This window comes from Phyllopteryx taeniolatus, chromosome 6 (assembly GCF_024500385.1).
Source record: "Phyllopteryx taeniolatus isolate TA_2022b chromosome 6, UOR_Ptae_1.2, whole genome shotgun sequence".
Classification (NCBI taxonomy): domain Eukaryota; kingdom Metazoa; phylum Chordata; class Actinopteri; order Syngnathiformes; family Syngnathidae; genus Phyllopteryx; species Phyllopteryx taeniolatus.
In genome coordinates, this window is record NC_084507.1 from 11,056,149 (window position 1) to 11,073,349 (window position 17,201).

Here is a 17,201-nt window from a genome sequence, read left to right on the forward strand (position 1 = left end):
GGAGCACCCGATCGAGGCATATTTATGGTGGTATGATTGGCTTTCCACTTACGTATCATGACTCTACCGTGCTCACTGGAACATTCAGAAGCTTAGATATGCGCCTGTAACCAATGCCATCGTTATGTTATGCAACAATTAGTTTGCGATGGTCTTGAGACAGCGCTCTGCTCTTACCCGTCATGTCTTGACTCACACTTTGGCAATGAGAACTTTTTGTAGGCCATCAATTAGGACTGAACCAGCTGATATTAATTTGCACTGACAAGGGCCTGGATTGCAGTTTGATTTTAGGTGTTGTCTTGGCTTTCCATGCCTTTTTGCACCTCCCTTTCTTCGTGTTCAATACTTTTTCCCTGTGTCATTTCACATTTTTACACACAATTTAATTTATGATCTTATTTGTTCTGCTTTCTTTGTATGTATGGATTACTTAGGTTGTTCCCAACATCTGGTGAATTCTTTAGATCAACAGCACCTTTGGAAGTATATTAGTGAGAAAAATGGTCACGTGATAAATACGGCGTAGTGTGTTACCAATGTTTTTCTTGCTGACTGTGGTCCCAGCTGCCTTGAGATCATTAATAAGCTCCTCCCATGTAGTTCCAGGTTTATGCCTAACCTTTCTCATGATCATTGATATCCCGCGAGGTGAAATCTTGCGAGGAGCCCCAGACCGAGGGAGATTGACAGTCATTGTATGTTTATTCCATTTTCTAATTATTGCACCAACAGTTGTCTCCTTCTCAGCCAGCCTCTTCCCAATGGTATTGTAGCCCATTCCAACCTTGTGCAGGTCTACAATCTTGTCCCTGATGTCCTTAGAAAGTTCTTTGGTCTTGCCCATGATGGAGTGGTTAGTGTCTGATTGATTGATTCTGTGGACAGATGTCTTAATCCAGGTAACAAGTTGAGATAGGCGTCTTTCATACATCTAACGAGTTTAGATTAGGATTAGTTTCTTAAAGTTAGAGGACTAGTCTGTGCAAGTGAGAATTCTTTGTAGTTGGTAGGAGATCAAATACTTATTTAACTCAACGAAATGCAAATACATTTTTGTCTTTTTTTAAATTTGATTTTCTGTATTTTCTTTTACATATTCTGCCTCTGGTGGTACAGTGGACGACTGCTTATACCACATCTGCCTCACAGTTCTGAGGACCACGGGTTCAAATCCGGGCTCACCTGTGTGGAGATTTGCATGTTCTCCCTGTGCCTGCATGGGTTTTCTCCGGGTACTCCGGTTTCCTCCCACATCCCAAAGACATTCATGGTAGGTTGATTGAAGACTCTAAATTGCCCGTAGGTGTGAATGTGAGTGTGAATGGTTGTTTGTTTATATGTGCCCTGCGATTGGCTGGCAACCAGTTCAGTGTGTACCCTGCCTCTCACCCAAAGATAGCTGGGGTAGGCTCCAGCACGCCCGCGACCCTCATGAGGATAAGCGGTACAGAAAATGAATGAATGAATATTCTGTCTCTCACTGTTAACATAAACATACCATTAAAATTATAGACTGCTCATGTCTTTGTCAGTGAGTGAACTTACAAACTCAGTGAGATCAAATAATTATGTCCTCCACTGTATTAACTCTTTTCCACCAAGCATTTCAAATTAAGGTATTCCCTCCATTGCTAATCAGCTTCCCTTTCTTCTTGAGTCTCTTCAGAAGGCAGGAGGCGATGCCTAAGGCACCGCCTTTCAAAAACCGGACAAAATTGTCTCCCACCAGTGGGCCCATGGCAAACAGCCCAGGCTCCTTGGTACACTCAAAGGTGTACGGGTGGATGTCAATGGGGTTCTGCTTGCAGGATATGGGTTTTGTGGGATCTTGACCCAGATACTGGCCCTGGCCCTTAAAGAAAAATAAATCGGGGTTGGTTCCAATCAAAACCAGGGCCATGGAGATCTTAAATGCCTTCAGGGAATTGTTCCCCTGCAGCAAGCACTTCTTATCTGACTCTAAGGACACCACGCAGTGTCCGGGGAAACTCGTGTAGTTGGGAAAGAGGCTGACGCTGGCGTTATTGGCCATGTTAGCTCTGGCCAACTGTGGCTTGGGGCACATCTTGGCACAAACTGAAGAAGCAATACACATTGTCTGAGCCCTGTTTGAAGAAGATGAAGGAACCATATTTGTGTAGGTCTGGGAGCACATCATATTGTACACTTTGTGGTACTCTGGGTACAAGGTCTTTGGCAACTGTTTGAAGATGATGTCAGGGTCATCAACGCTCTTTCGAAAGACATGCAGCACTCTAACATTGCAGCTGCAAGCGCACAGAACTGCATCTGCGGCACTTAAACCGGCACCGACTATTAATATTGGATCTGAGTTTGTATCCAGCTTTTGCAGATTAATAGCCAAGCCCAGTTCGGAGACGCTGTGGAACACAAAGGGTAGGTCCTCCCCCTCCACATTTAATCGAATTGGTGAATCAGATGCACCAGTGGCGAGAACTACATTCTCTGCAAACAGAGAGAAGGGGGCGTGAGTGTTGTTCTGCACTTGTTGGTATCCCCTTACTTCCCAGAGTGACCCAAGTCCCCCATCGCTAACACATTCTATTCCATTTCCCTCAAAGCTCTCATTTCCACCATCATCCACCCTTTCGTCTCCAAGACAAGTATGTCCATTTTCCAGATTCTCAATCTTGTGGTCCCTGCAGAGTCTTTGGACTGAGGTCACAGAGGTGTTGTCGACAAAATTCTTTTGGAGGCCTTTTAGATTCACATAATTGCGGTAATAGGATGAGATCTCCTCAGGGGTGGCCCTGTCATTGGTGGCATCCCTTGAAAGAAGAACGTGTCAATGGGCAAAGACGGCAGAGAACAAAACTAATGATGTTCTTTCAGTACCTTCGTTTTCCGCTGATCAGGTCTCTGTAGTTTATTCCAGGAAGCTCCATCCAGATGCCAAGACTTATTGTCAGCATGGAATCTTCCATTGCCTGAGGAGGAAAGGGGGTGGTTTGTCAAAAAAAAAAGAAAACCAAAAGCATAGTTTCTAGGAAACCAAAGTATGATAGGACTTACATGCCAGGCTCCTCCAGGCCTTGCTCTCCCTAAAACGAGATGTGGGATGTGTTGCTGCTTGTCCCTCCTCCACTGAAGCACAGGAGGGTACTCATAGCCAAAGTCGGCGTTTGGGTGCAGTAGTGTGTCAAACAGCACAGCCACGGGGTTCCTTGACCGCCCCTCAAGACCTTCACTCAAATATTCTAGGTCCTGCAGACAAAGAGTTGCTGGATTGGATGGAATAGAGTATGAAATTTCATTCTTTCATTGATTCGCCATTAGTTTTATACCGCTGTACTTTTACTAGATCCCAACTGAACAAAAACGAAAATGAACAACCTTTCACAATCACACAGCGGGCAATTTAGTATTCAATTAATATACAGTGGTAACTTCACTTAAGAGTTTAATTCATTCTGTCGTTGGTCTCGTACCTTAGTTTACTCATCTCCAATTGTGAGTGAGGCGAGGGATTGTGGACGGATGTTGTGGTGTTCGCTGCCACCATCTAGTGGCGGCTAACTGAAGCTATATTGGATCTCTAATTTTGGCTCGCGACACAAAGGAAGAACAAATAAATAAATGAGCCGCTTGTAACTCGGAAAATGCATAAATTGCTACAAGTGAAGGTACCACTGTACATGTTTTTGGATTGTGGGCGGAAGCTGGACTACCTGGACAAAACTCACACAAGACCAGAGAGACCATGCAAACAGCACAAACAAGGGTTTAACAGAGATTCAAACCTGCAATCCAACCAGATTATTTTTTTCTGTGCATTTGTACCTGTTCAGTAATGGCTTGGTGTTTGGTCTCCTCCAGTTTTCGGTATAGTATTGGGTTTGGGTGGACCGTTGTCGGGTCTAGATAGGGCTTGTTGCCACTTAGCAGGTATGACAGGCAAATACCCGATGGTCCATTGCCTGAACAGAAGAGAAATTATTGAATTAGTGCATTACATATTTTAATTATTCAAATGATGACAATGTCTGCTAAATGTTATTTTAGTGGCACATAGATTACCTATGATGATGACGGGAAGAATGGGTGGGTGCGCTTGTTGTTGAGTGGTCTCTTCCAGAAGAGGCATAGTTGGAGCCTGGGCCAGAGCTGGCACTGTGAAGGAACACAGAAAAGTTCCAGACATTTCCGTAGCTGTCCATCTGATATTCTATTAAATGCAGAGCCTTGTTTGTGCTTGGTGCTTTTTTTTTGTCTGTGATTTATTATTTAAACAGATTTAAACTGGGTAGTTGTCTCTGTTTCCATCCATCCATCCATCCATTTTCTGAGCCGCTTCTCCTCACTAGGGTCGCGGACGTGCTGGAGCCTATCCCAGCTGTCATCGGGCAGGAGGCGGGGTACACCCTGAACTGGTTGCCAGCCAATCGCAGGGCACATACAAACAAACAACCAGTCACACCTACGGGCAATTTAGAGTCTCCAATTAATGCATGTTTTTGGGATGTGGGAGGAAACCGGAGTGCCCGGAGAAAACCCACGCAGGCACGGGGAGAACGTGCAAACTCCACACAGGCGGGGCCGGGGATTGAACCCGGGTCATCAGAACTGTGAGGCTGACACTCTAACCAGTCGGCCACCGTGCCGCCTTGTCTCTGTTTCTTCACAGCAATATTATCGTTGTTGTTATCTCATGACCTAACCCCCCACGCCCTCTTATATGGAAGCACCCTGCCACAAGATAAAATGCTCACCCATTTCCCTTCCTGCCAGAGTGACCACACCCCCTAGCCTATCCTATCAAACACCGCCTGAGGCCAGGCTTCCATCTCTGTAACTCCAGTGGCGCTTCCCAAACAAAAGCCAGTTCTAATCAGATTTATATAGGCTGGGCTTTGTTATGAAACATTACTATTGTGTGTAGTGAATGTTTGTGTGTGTTGGTCTGTTACACGACAGCACCATTGTGTGCCCACCGGGCGGCAAATCCTCCCCTGATCACTCCTCCCCAGTGGGCTTTAATCCTACTGGGTTTGTTTATGTCTTTACCACCCATTAAAACAACAGTATAAGAATGTGGTACTGGCACTCTGACAGACCCAACCATCATAGGTCCTTCCGCTCAGAGACACTTCTGCCACAACACACTCATGACTTCCCACACCATCCTCTGAACATCATGCCAGCTAGAGCAGAACAGTGTCCCTTTGGCGTAGTTTCTTACTAAAACCATCAGGAAGGGAAGTCCCTTAATCTATTAGGGATTTATTAGTATGAATAGGGCTAGGGGTTAGTGTGAATAGAGTTAGGGGTTAGTATGACAGGAACACGCTCATGACCAGTCTCCCGTAAAACATGCTGGCGCGAGTAGAACAGTCCCCCTTTGGTCTAGTTGACCAAAATCCTCAAGCACTTCCCTAAATGGAATGGGGTTAGTATGACTGATCAGTGCTGGAGTTAGTATGACTAGGGCTAGTGTTAGTATGAACTAGGATTAAGGTTGCAATGACCAGTCCTTGTGTTATTATGACCAGGGTTAAGATTAGTATAACCAGGATAAGAATTACTCTGACTAGAATTAGCGTTAGTATGACTAGTATTAGCTAGTTAGGTTAGCTCTCTCACACCTGGTGCCCCCCTCCCCCAAAAACATAAAAAGCTATGGTGGAAAAGTGCCGCCAAATTATTACCAAAAACCTCAAGCACTTAATGAGTTGGAGTTGACTGGGGCTAGGATTGGTTTAGGTTATGGTTAAGTTAGTGATAGGGTTAGAATCATGCTATATGATCACTGTAAGACAAAGTGGCTGCCAATAGTTTGCAGCTTGTTGACATTCAAGACAATAAAATTGCACATTGCCTGTCATGTTCAAAGAATACTGTACCCTTATTTATTTGTGACTGGTGAGATATTTGTCACCATTTACCAACAGCAATCACCATAACGAATATCACTACAGTCAATAACCACAGGCTCTGTTTACATTAGTTGCACCCATTTTTTCTTGTTTTGATTATGCGGCTAATAAACATATACACACCTGTCAAATTTATTTCCAGAGTATACTACTGACATATTGCTCAGCCAGCAAGAAACTGCAAATGTTTTATTTTTTGAACATATTGGCAGCCATTAACAGCATGTACAACAAATTACATAATTGTGCCACAGAGGTAGTCCTTCAAAAACACTTGACAAGACAACACTTCTACGTATTGGGACCATACCTAAGCATTTTAGACGCAATAGGTACAAATACTAACATCACAATTATTTCCCCTGACAGTAATGGCCTGTACTTCAGTGTAAGTATGCGATGGAGTAACTGTTTGTGATTCTACAATAAGCATCACTTGAGGTTCAGACTTTAGTAGAACGTGGTGTTATTAGACTATTCATCTGTTCAATGTCAACTCCACCTCCAAGTGTTGATTTATAGAATTTGGAAATAAATTAAAATATTCCCAGGCCTCATCTTTGTACATGCTACAAATTACAAGACAAATAAAGATGCCACATCACATGCTGACATATTTTGTTGTTGTTGGGTTTTTTCTTTTGGTCCATCGTCCTGCTTTCCACTTCAGTCTAGCAATGTCCAATAGCATGTCAAGTGCTAAGCCATGTCTCCATCATTCCATGAGGTCAAACGCCTAAGGGGGGACGTTGGAAAGTCCCATTCAATAACGGTGTCTCTTACCGCGATGTGGATGGTGTCTCTTCCTCCCCGCCGTGTCCTGCGATCACGACCGACGGCGACGCTTTTGCCGTATAAATACGCTGATGCTGGTGGGAGGATCTATATGCACACGCCACTGTCCACCCACTTCCATCTGATCGTCTGAGGATCGACCTGATTTTCTACATACCCGTGTGAGATTAAAAAAAAAAAAAAAAAACGCGTCGTCACATGCGCATCTCGCTCTGCGCCGGCAAGTGTTAGCGCGTCTCTCTATCTGGGCATCCGCGTGCACGCCGCCCCCTGTCTGCACACTCCACGTGGAACCGTGCATAGAAAGCCGGCGCGCCCCCATCCAACACGTCACAGGCCAAAGCAACACATCTGATTTGGGCCATGTCACAAATTTTTAAACAGTAGACCGCTTTAATAAACCTGTACCTCGTCTAGATAATTTCCCCAACCGTTATTTATGTCAGACCATCGTAAATCAGTCGTGAGTGCTTCAGAGATTTTTTTCCCCAGTTATTCTCAATGTGTGGTATGAGTACTACTAGTGGTAAACCCGAAAGTACCACTGAATTAAGTACGAATAAAACGTGAAATACATGTACAACCCCAATTCCAATGAAGTTGGGACGTTGTGTTAAACATAAATAAAAAAAGAATACAATGATTGGCAAATCATGTTCAACCTATATTTAATTGTATACACTACAAAGACAAGATATTTAATGTTCAAACTGATGAGCTTTATCGTTTTTAGCAAATAATCGTTAACTTAGAATTTTATGGCTGCAACACGTTCCAAAAAAGCTGGGACAGGTGGCAAAAAAGAGTGAGAAAGTTGAGGAATGCTCATCAAACACCTGTTTGGAACATCCCACAGGTGAACAGGCTAATTGGGAACCGGTGGGTGCCATGATTGGGTATAAAAGGAGCTTCCCTGAATTGCTCAGTCATTCACAAGCAAAGATGGGGCGAGGTTCACCTCTTTGTGAACAACTGTGTGAGAAAATAGTCGAACAGTTTAAGGACAATGTTCCTCAATGTAAAATTGCAAGGAATTTAGGGATTTCATCAGCTATGGTCCATAATATCATCAAAAGGTTCAGAGAATCTGGAGAAATCACTGCATGTAAGCGGCAAGGCCGAAAACCAACATTGAATGCCCGTGACCTTCGATCCCTCAGGCGGCACTGCATCAAAAACCGACAATGTGTAAAGTATATCCGCATTTCAAATTGTTTTGGGAAATTGTGGACGTCGTGTCCTCCGGGCCAAAGAGGAAAAGAACCATCCGGACTGTTATGGACGCAAAGTTCAAAAGCCAGCATTTGTGATGGTATGGGGCTGTGTTAGTGCCAATGGCATGGTGGGTAACTTGCACATCTGTGAAGGCACCATTAATGCTGAAAGGTGCATACAGGTTTTGGAGAAACGTATGCTGCCATCTAAGGAACGTCTTTTTCATGGGCGCCACCTGCTTATTTCTGCAAGACAATGCCAAACCACATTCCGCATGTGTTACGTAGCCTGGCTACGTAGTAAAAGAGTACGGGTACTAGACTGGCCTGCCTGCAGTCCAGACCTGTCTTCCATTGAAAATGTGTGGCGCATTATGAAGCGTAAAATATGACAACGGAGACGCCGGACTGTTGAACAGCTGAAGCTGTACATCAAGCAAGAATGGGAAAGAATTCCACCTACAAAGCTTCAACAATTAGGGTCCTCAGTTCCCAAACGTTTATTGAATGTTAAAAGAAAAAGTGATGTAACACAGTGATAAACATGACCCTGTCCCAGCTTTTTTGGAACGTGTTGCAGCCATAAAATTCTAAGTTAATGATTATTTGCTAAAAACAATTAAGTTTATCAGTTTGAACATTAAATATCTTGTCTTTGTAGTGTATTCAATTAAATATATGTTGAACATGATTTGCAAATCATTGTATTCTGTTTTTATTTATGTTTAACACAACGTCCCAACTTCATTGGAATTGGGTTTGTATATTATAATGAAGTTTGAAGCCATACGGCCTATTCTTTTTTTTATCCAGTACTGCACATTTTTTACTTTTGACTTTTTAAGTACAGTTCAGTTGCATTTAACCTTTAAGTGTTGTACAATTCATTTGCAATTAATTTCAAGAACTGTTTCAATAAAAGTCGTAAATATTTAAAAATAAAGTTTATGTGCAATATTTGTAATGTAATCTAGGTTTTTTTTTTTTTAAATTGTCATGAAAGCGTAGTAATCATTTTTTTATTAACTGTATTTTAATGTTGGTCATTATGGCGGTGCTTGGAGAGATTTTTTTAAAAAGTGGTACTTGCTGTAGTTTATCGAGGTTGTGTTTATAAATCGTATACTGTATAGTATTTGGGGGGGGGGGGGGGGGGGAATGTTGATGCTTCATAATTACGACGTTTATTTGGGGCTTTGAACGCTTCAGTTCGACATTGGCTGGCCGATCATGGATTGCGACGATGCTGTGGTCACGTGTTCGGGAGAGTGGCTACGTCGTAACAAGTAAACAAAAATTAAACCTATTAGTTAGTGTGGCTAATTCGGCTTGAAAGTGTGCGTCGGTATACTTTAAACCATTTGGAATCCCCCAGCACGCGTATTAGTGTAATAGTTTTTCATTTAATGTCCAAACGCGGCATCGTTTGCTAGCAGGCTAACACTGTCACGTGATCACATCTCCCGTCGTCCGGGTCCGTGGAGAGTGAGTGTCCCTTTGCCGTCCTTGCTACCTTGGCGCTCACGCTGGTTAGCATACGGCTAAACGCTTCTTAAACATGGTTCAACTGTGCAGAGTTTGCTTCCGTAAAGTAAGTATGACTGAGCGCTCAAAGGTGTACTTGCTAATATCGCCAAGAATTGTCTGTTCAGCGTTTGTTAGCCAGTGACTGACTTGCTACCAAACTGGCAGCCTTGAGTTTTCGGTCCAATGGACGTTGAATGCGTCATCTTGTGCATCCCCCATAATTTAGAAATGCAGAAATACGATCAACACAAATGTAAATGCAACACTTTTAGCCCCCCCCCCACCCCCCCCCTAATGAGCTAAGACTTTTTATATGGACACAAAAGGCAGATTTCTCTCAAATATCATTCATAAATCTGTCTAAATGTGTGTTAGTGAGCACTTCGATTAGACAGCATGATAATGCACAAATTTGGCTTAGGCTGCCCACAATAAAAGGCCACATCAAAATGTGCAGCTTCACTGTGTTGGGGTGAGGGATCCCAGAGGGCAGAAAACCTGTTGGTATCTGGTTGCTTAAAAAGAATGATGTGATAGTGTCACGATTCTATTATTGATATGGTAGTTATAAAAGAGGTACCTTAGCAAGGGTTCCTCATAAATAGGGATACAACCGACTTAATAACATTAAAAAAGTCGTGATCAGAATCTTTTTTTAATTTATTAATAACAATAATACTAATATAACTATCAACTGGACCGAGCGGATGGCAAAATGTAGCTTTTCATGACATGTTTTTCAAAAAAATTTTCAGTATGGAAACTTTGTGGATAACCTCCGACTGTATGTCCGCGGAGGTGCTGGCGGCATGGGCTTGCCCCGCCTCGGTGGCCACGGAGGAAACGGTGGAGATGTTTGGGTGGTTGCCACAAAGAGCATGACCCTGAAAGGAATCAAGGACAAGTACCCTCAAAATCGCTTTGTAGCCGAGGTGGGAGCCAACAGCAGGTAGGAGGTTTTAATGAGGATGGCGAGTGTGTTTCCTGTCTTTATTAGGCTTATAAGGACTTTTGTTTGTCAACAGTGTCCGTTCCTTGAAAGGAGAGAGGGGGAAGAACATAGAGATTTTGGTTCCTGTGGGTGTCACAGTCACCACTGACGATGACAGGATACTCGGTATGTGAAAAGCTGCCTCATTTTACAGTATATTAACAACATTGTCTTATTTTGGCTTTCTTATATGACGCATACAGTTGGGGATGCTGGTCGACCTTTAATATAGAATTTTTCCCATAGAAAACTATGTCAATATAAATAATCTGTTCCAGACCTCCTCCTCCTTCTGTTGCCGTCATAAAACCTTTATTAACAATACAGCCACAGGCAGAGTTTTGAGTAACATCTTAACATTCATAACTTCAATAAATGTAATGATGTTTAATATATAATGTTTACCATTGTCTTCTGTAATTTAAGTACAGTGAAGCGCTACATATTCGCGGTTCGGCTTTTGCCAAATCACATATTCACTGATTTTTGTTTTGGAACCTATCCTCCGTTATTTGCTGAAAATCTCAGCTATTCGCTGTATTTTCAGCATACTTTGTTTAAATTTTGACCTTGCTCGAGGTGCATTCAAGGACCACAAAAAAAAAGAGGACATCTAAAACGCAGATGAAGAAACACACTATCAGTGATTGAAAACTAATTACCAACAACAAGATTCAACCAGTTGGTGCCACGTAATACATTCATCATAAATGCCGAACCACGTCTATCCGGTGGATCACTGTAGTCCAATTAGCCTCACTGTGTGATTGTCCCCTATAAGGAGAGCTGAATGCAGAGGGTGATCGTGTGCGGGTGGCCAGAGGAGGACACGGAGGCTCCTTCTCCTCTACCTTCCTGCCCAGTAAAGGCCAGTCGAGGCAGGTCAGACTGGACCTCAAACTCATCGCTGACATGGGCCTGGTGGGGTGAGCGCACGACACAAGAGACCGCATTGACATTTCATCGACTTCCAAAGTGGCTTTTAAGAATGTTGCTTTTCGTCAGGTTCCCAAATGCGGGGAAGTCGTCTCTGCTGACTGTCTTGTCTAACGCAACGCCTCAGATCGCCAGCTACCCTTGTAAGTCCAGATTCAGTTACAGCAATAAATGCACGTAATTGACGGCCCCCCCCTAAAAATGTTCATAATGTAACTTATATTAAGAGCTAAACATCCACAGTTTTTATAAGTGATGTTTTTTTTGTTTTTTGTTTTTTTGCAGTCACCACGTTGAAGCCCCAGATTGGTAAATTATTGTACGAAGACCACAAGCAGGTATGAAAAATTCATGATCGTCGTTCATTCATGTTTCTAGTTGCGTCAAATGCTGATTAGTGCTTCTGGTTGGTGTAGATCTCTGTAGCGGACCTCCCTGGCCTGATTGAAGGCGCTCACATGAACAAAGGGATGGGACACAAGTTCCTCAAGCATGTGGAGAGAACCAAGCAGCTGCTGTTTGTGGTTTGTGTCACATTAATACTTCTTTCCAGATTAAGACGTGGAGCCTGTACGATGCAACATATGTTCTAGTTTGTTCAGATTTGAAAAAAGTATTCCCATAGGAAAAAGTGGAAATTCTCGCCATCGTGAAAACATTATTTACTGTACCGGCAATGATAGAAGTTATTTTGTGGTCGTCTATAGCCATGCATTTACTGTTGTCGCATTTTTGTGAACATTTTAAGTTTTACTTAAAAAGATGGTTACTGTTTCTGTTTTTAGGTGGACGTTTGCGGCTTCCAGCTGGCAAGTCAAACGCCGTTCAGGTCTGCTTTTGAGGCTGTGCAGCTGCTCACCAAGGTCACTCTCGTCAGGCCTTCACCACTTCACTGGGCTTCTCCTCTTAGATGTTAACCCTGACCAGTGTCTCTCCGCTGGTCTCCAGGAGCTCGAGTTGTACAAGGAGGAGCTTGTGAGCAAACCAGCTCTACTGGTGGTCAACAAGATGGACCTGCCCGATGCTGACCATAAACTACAACAGCTGCAAAAGCAAATCCTCAACCCAGAAGGTAAGCACTTTAGACTCCAGTGAACCCTCATTCATCATGAAGATTAGGTTCCAAACCTACCCGCAATAAGCGAAAACCTGCAATATAGAGAAACCATATAAAAATATATATATTTTACCCTTCTCACACGTATTTAAACTTATTGAAACTGAATTTTTAAACATTGTAAATGTATTTGAACACACACACATTTGCTACCATACAAATGAACAAAAATGCTGGCTGCATCGTAGTGTCGGTATGTCAGATGTGTGCCTTGAAGAGGCTGTGTTGGGGTGCTGTGTGATGCCTGATGTCAACAAGCCTGTGTGGAAGTGACCGAGCAGGAGCTGTGGTCGATATCAGCGGTGTTTTACAATGCTAAAAGGCTGAAAATACGTTAGCAACTGTGGCTCTCCTTTCCCACACGCGTGGCTAACAATAAGTGAGTATGTTATAAAACATCAGAAAAAAGAATCGTAAGGAACTGCAGTTTCGTCCCACCATAGACAACAAACAAATGTTCCACAAAAAAATCTGCGATTTAGTGGGGTGGGTGAACTGTGATATCACCCACTATATTACGGATCCTTCGCACCCTTCGAGGATTTTTAAGCGATTGTTTTGTATGGATTTTTACAGTATACGGGCAAGTACCAATTACAAGTTGTACGCCTTTGGTGTAGTATCACCTTGTGCCACAGCACTGAGCTCTACCAGAAGAGGTGCAGCATAATTAAGAGGAAGAAGAAGAGGCAGAGAACGTCCCCAACTACTGTAAATTTGTGCTTCTCAGTATCGTTGTATGCTTTGTATGTGTTGCTGCTCGGTGTGTGTTTTAATGTCGCAGTTGTTTGAAGGTTTAAAATTACCAAAACGTCCACGCTAATTTCCGTTAGCCCGACTATGGTGTTTTACAATATGTGTTAGCATTAAACTAATGGACTTTCGGTAGACGAAACTCTATGGTTTGGTTAAATATTTTGGTGTTTCAATATACAGTAAGTACAATGTTTAATTCTATTTTTTTTTTAATGTCAGTTTTACAGTTCAACTGGGAGTAGCAAACAACCTAAAGCAAACAAGCACGCGTTACCTCTTTTTTGCAGAACTGCGAGCAAGAGAGTGCGAACAGGCGCTAAGAAATACTAAAACTATGTAAAAAAAAAACGTTTTTATATGGTCTCACTATGTATCGCAGATGTTCACCTATTCCAAGTGGGTTTGCAACGTATCCCCTGCAATAAATGGGGCTTCATGGTGTTCCCCTTCCTTGAACAGATGTAACAAACTGCCTATGTGTGATGCAGACTTCTGCCATACGTTGCCCGAAAACATGACACCGAAAAGTCACATGGCATTCAGGCACGTGCTTCCCGTCTCCGCCGCCACCGGGCTCGGCGTGGACCGCTTGAAAGAGTTCATCCGGGAGTCGCTCGAGGAAGAAGCTTCCGAGGCCACCGAGGCGCTCCGTCAACAAAGACTGCAACTCCTCAGGCACCACTCACAATAGGCGCACATCACAAACATGGACAGCGTGTGAACATTAGGCAATGGAATTCAGCATGTACTGTACAGAATTATGGGAGTTATAATTATTAAGAGTCATTTTAGAGGTAATACTCTGTTTTTAAAAAAAAAAAAAAAAAAAGGCTGACCAGTCAAACACTAGGAGAAACTGGGCTAAAGATTTGGTACACTTGCAGATCAAAAACAAGGGCTATATCAAAACATTCAGGCTTTGCAAAGATAGTCCGTAATTATGGTTGAAGCTGTCAGAGAGGTAATAATGCTGCTTATGGTTGTAGTTTGTCATGGTGTACAGCTCTACTTGGAAAATTTATTTGGATGAGATCTATTCAATATTTCGAAGATATTACGATGTTATGTTGATGAGAATTTTTTTTTCGTTATTGTAATTTCCTCTGAGGGATTGCAAATTTGTATAATAAAAAAAAAAATTAAATTCTTTACTGTCTGGCCATTTTATAAATGCAAAAAGGAAGTCCTACAGTAGATAGATAAAGTCTACACAACACTGTTCAAATGCCAGGTTTTTGTAATATAAAACAATAAGACCAAGAAAATGTATTTCAAAAGCTTTCCCACCATGTATGTGACCTATAACTTCTGCAACTCAATTAAAAAATATATATTTTCAACAGGGGAACTAAAAATAAAAGCGTACTGGAACAGCGGAACTTTATTTGGTGTTAATCAGAGCCACTCGGTGACGTGTGCTGGTTCCCATTTAATGAGTTTGTGTGTTATTGGATAGTTCTGAACACAGCCACATCCCTAGTTATAAGAGAGTGTGCACACTTGTGCAACCACATTATCGGGTGTTTATTTTTAGTTCCCATCTCACATTTGTCTTTCTTCTTTTTTTAAGATTAGTTGTAGACCAAGTTATTGAGGACGTTAATGGTATAATTTCTTTTGAAATGACTTATCTTTGGCTAATTTATTTTCATATCACAAAAACCTGGCATTTGAACAGTAGTGTGTAGACTTGTCCACTGCATAAATGACTAATTTGAATTCGATTTTGTTATTGTAATGTTATTTTCTGAAATATCTGTATGTTCCTGTGGTTGTCACAGTCAACGGTGTGTTGATATGAAATATTACAAGACAGAATAATTAGGAGAATAAAGCATCTGATGTTTTACTACATTACATAATTAACTCGTTTTTAATAGAATAAAAGGCTGAAGTCGAAAAAAAATGAAGGCATTTAGTAGTGATCTTTATAAATGTCAGTGACAAGTGTGTTGTTGAAAGATTTATTTTATATTAAATATTACAATACAGAGTAATTAGGAGGAAAAAATAGGGGGTTTGATTTTTGCATCATCAGTCTGTACAGCATACAGGCAATAGTAATAATTTAAAAACAAAAGACAAGTATGTTTATATGATGTGTTTTCCTTTTAAATGATGTAAAGTGTTGATAGTTGGAATTATTCATGAATACATTCAAAGGACAGACACATTGGTCCTGCTTGTGTCTGTCACAACAGACAAATTCATAATGGTAAATTTTGTCCATGACATCAAGACAAACACATCTCACTGAATGCAATGCATTATTATTATCATCATTATTAACAATATTAAAAGGTTGTGATGCTGCTGAAGAGGTCTGATGAAGGCAAATCTCAATCCTGGTCAACAACAAGCATTAAGGGGCCTGACTCGTCGGGACCAATAAACGCAAATAGAAATGTCAAAGTCATCAACATGTAAATACAATAAAGCACTTCATTACTGAGTGAACTGCTGCTGCTGTACATAATGCCAAGAAATACAAAGGTACTTAATCAAAAATATACTACAGTGGTCAAAATATTAATCCAGTAGGGTGCCATTCATATTCTTAACGCTAAAGCCTAATACAGACATGAATTACAAATGTGCTAAACAAAATGACACAATTAACTGTACAAAGAATGAATTGTTTTGTTTCCTAAAATTTCCTCTTTAAAATAGCAAACCAATCAATTTTTTTACCTTTTGGACATCATCGTTGACCTTTAACACATTCACTACCATTGACGGCTTTAGAAGTGAAATATCCATGTTAACTGGGAAGGCTGGCAGTGAATGAGTCAAAGACAACAAAAATAGACAAAGGTGTTTCTTAGACATGCTCGTTTCCAGTTATGTTCTGTGTAGAGGAATAACTTGGTAGAAACGGTCATGCTGTTGGCCCTCGTAAGCTCTGTACAGCACAGTCCAGGGGTGGGGAACCTGTGGGCCAAAGAGTGTTTCATCCGGCCCGCCATGCAATTCTCAAAACAAACCTCAGAGGAACTGTTATTGAAATAACAAACCCACAAATGCCAATCATTTTCAATCATTCTTTGATATAATTTTCCAATAAATTTCGTATGGCCCTTAGTGGACTTTAGGAGAAAAAGTCTGCAAAGGCAACTGGACTGTTCTTGTTTGCTGAAGACTGTTCAGCTTTAATCTAAATGGCTTCTTCAGTTCTACATATTAGGTGTGGAGTCTCCTCATTTATGCCTTGTTGGGCGTGTTCCCTGGGGGTGGTCAACAATAGGGTGTTGTTGCTGTTGTTTTTCAGTGTGGTTAATAAAACCACCATCGTGCATACTTTACTGTATCAATCAGTCGTTCACTCCCCTTGCGGCAAAATAGCTCGTTGGGGCCACTCTTCCCGTTGAATGAGGTGATCTTTGGGGGGAGACATCAGAACATTGTTATTGGCTGACAATGGGTGACCCCTCAAGCCTCCACCTAAGCATAGAGACGGCTTTTCTGGCTCCATTTACACCTCTTTCAAACCAACGGTCCTTCCAATCCAGAATTTGGATCTTATTTTCCTTGAAGGAATGTCCCTTTTTCTTGAGATGCAAATGAAGCAGCTTCACATCAATGCTGTGCCATGTGCCTGTGCAGCGGCTGCTTAGTCTCTCCAATGTAGAGGTCATTGCACTCCTCACTGCACTGCTCTGTGTAAACAACATTGCTGGGTTTGCTTCTTGGGATTTTGTCCTTGGGGTGAAGGTGCAGTTGACCACCCCCAAGGAACACACCCAGCAAGGCATGAATAGAGGGAATTTACAATGAAAGTTTAGAACTGAAGAAGCCTTTTGGATTAAAGGTGAAACGTCTTGAACAAACAACAACTGTCCATTGGCTTGATTCATCCTTTGCGGATTACCATGAACTGGATGACAGACAATCTACACAGAAATATTTGGGAGAAAGGTTCCCCACACTTCCTGTCACATCTTAAGACTTAATCGGGGTACACACATATT

General features: G+C 41.9%; 2 protein-coding genes across 4 annotated transcripts; one reads left to right on the forward strand and one right to left on the reverse strand.

The window, feature by feature from the left end:
* Positions 1-682: 682 nt before the first annotated feature.
* On the reverse strand, positions 683-6,929 carry osgin2 (oxidative stress induced growth inhibitor family member 2). Its single transcript, XM_061776733.1, has 6 exons — positions 6,681-6,929; positions 4,042-4,134; positions 3,805-3,941; positions 3,037-3,228; positions 2,860-2,951; positions 683-2,792 (listed from the first exon to the last, which is right to left on the reverse strand). The coding sequence occupies exons 2-6, from the start codon at positions 4,106-4,108 to the stop codon at positions 1,610-1,612; spliced, it is 1,671 nt and encodes a 556-aa protein (XP_061632717.1). The 5' UTR covers positions 4,109-4,134; positions 6,681-6,929; the 3' UTR covers positions 683-1,609.
* A 2,185-nt stretch (positions 6,930-9,114) lies between these two features.
* Positions 9,115-14,382, forward strand: gtpbp10 (GTP-binding protein 10 (putative)). 3 transcript variants are annotated; one of them, XM_061777277.1, is made up of 10 exons: positions 9,115-9,192; positions 10,189-10,382; positions 10,459-10,550; positions 11,206-11,350; positions 11,430-11,503; positions 11,646-11,698; positions 11,777-11,884; positions 12,146-12,223; positions 12,309-12,432; positions 13,722-14,382. In XM_061777277.1, the coding sequence occupies exons 2-10, from the start codon at positions 10,243-10,245 to the stop codon at positions 13,922-13,924; spliced, it is 1,017 nt and encodes a 338-aa protein (XP_061633261.1). In that variant the 5' UTR covers positions 9,115-9,192; positions 10,189-10,242; the 3' UTR covers positions 13,925-14,382. The 3 variants fall into 3 exon arrangements, with proteins under 3 accessions (XP_061633261.1, XP_061633260.1, XP_061633262.1); XM_061777276.1 differs by having other exon boundaries at positions 9,135-9,497; XM_061777278.1 differs by having other exon boundaries at positions 9,135-9,497; positions 13,693-13,892.
* The last annotated feature ends 2,819 nt before the right edge of the window (positions 14,383-17,201 follow it).

Bases quoted from the DNA above. Each gene is read 5' to 3' on its own strand.
- osgin2 (XM_061776733.1), bottom strand. From the start codon at position 4,108: ATGCCTCTTCTGGAAGAGACCACTCAACAACAAGCGCACCCACCCATT. The intron at 3,229-3,804 runs GTACAAATGCAC...CTTTGTCTGCAG, and splicing joins ACCAAGCCATTACTGAACAG to GACCTAGAATATTTGAGTGA. The intron at 2,952-3,036 runs GTAAGTCCTATC...TTTCCTCCTCAG, and splicing joins GGCCTGGAGGAGCCTGGCAT to GCAATGGAAGATTCCATGCT.
- gtpbp10 (XM_061777276.1), top strand. From the start codon at position 9,465: ATGGTTCAACTGTGCAGAGTTTGCTTCCGTAAA. The intron at 11,351-11,429 runs GTGAGCGCACGA...GCTTTTCGTCAG, and splicing joins GCTGACATGGGCCTGGTGGG to GTTCCCAAATGCGGGGAAGT. The intron at 11,699-11,776 runs GTATGAAAAATT...TGGTTGGTGTAG, and splicing joins TGTACGAAGACCACAAGCAG to ATCTCTGTAGCGGACCTCCC.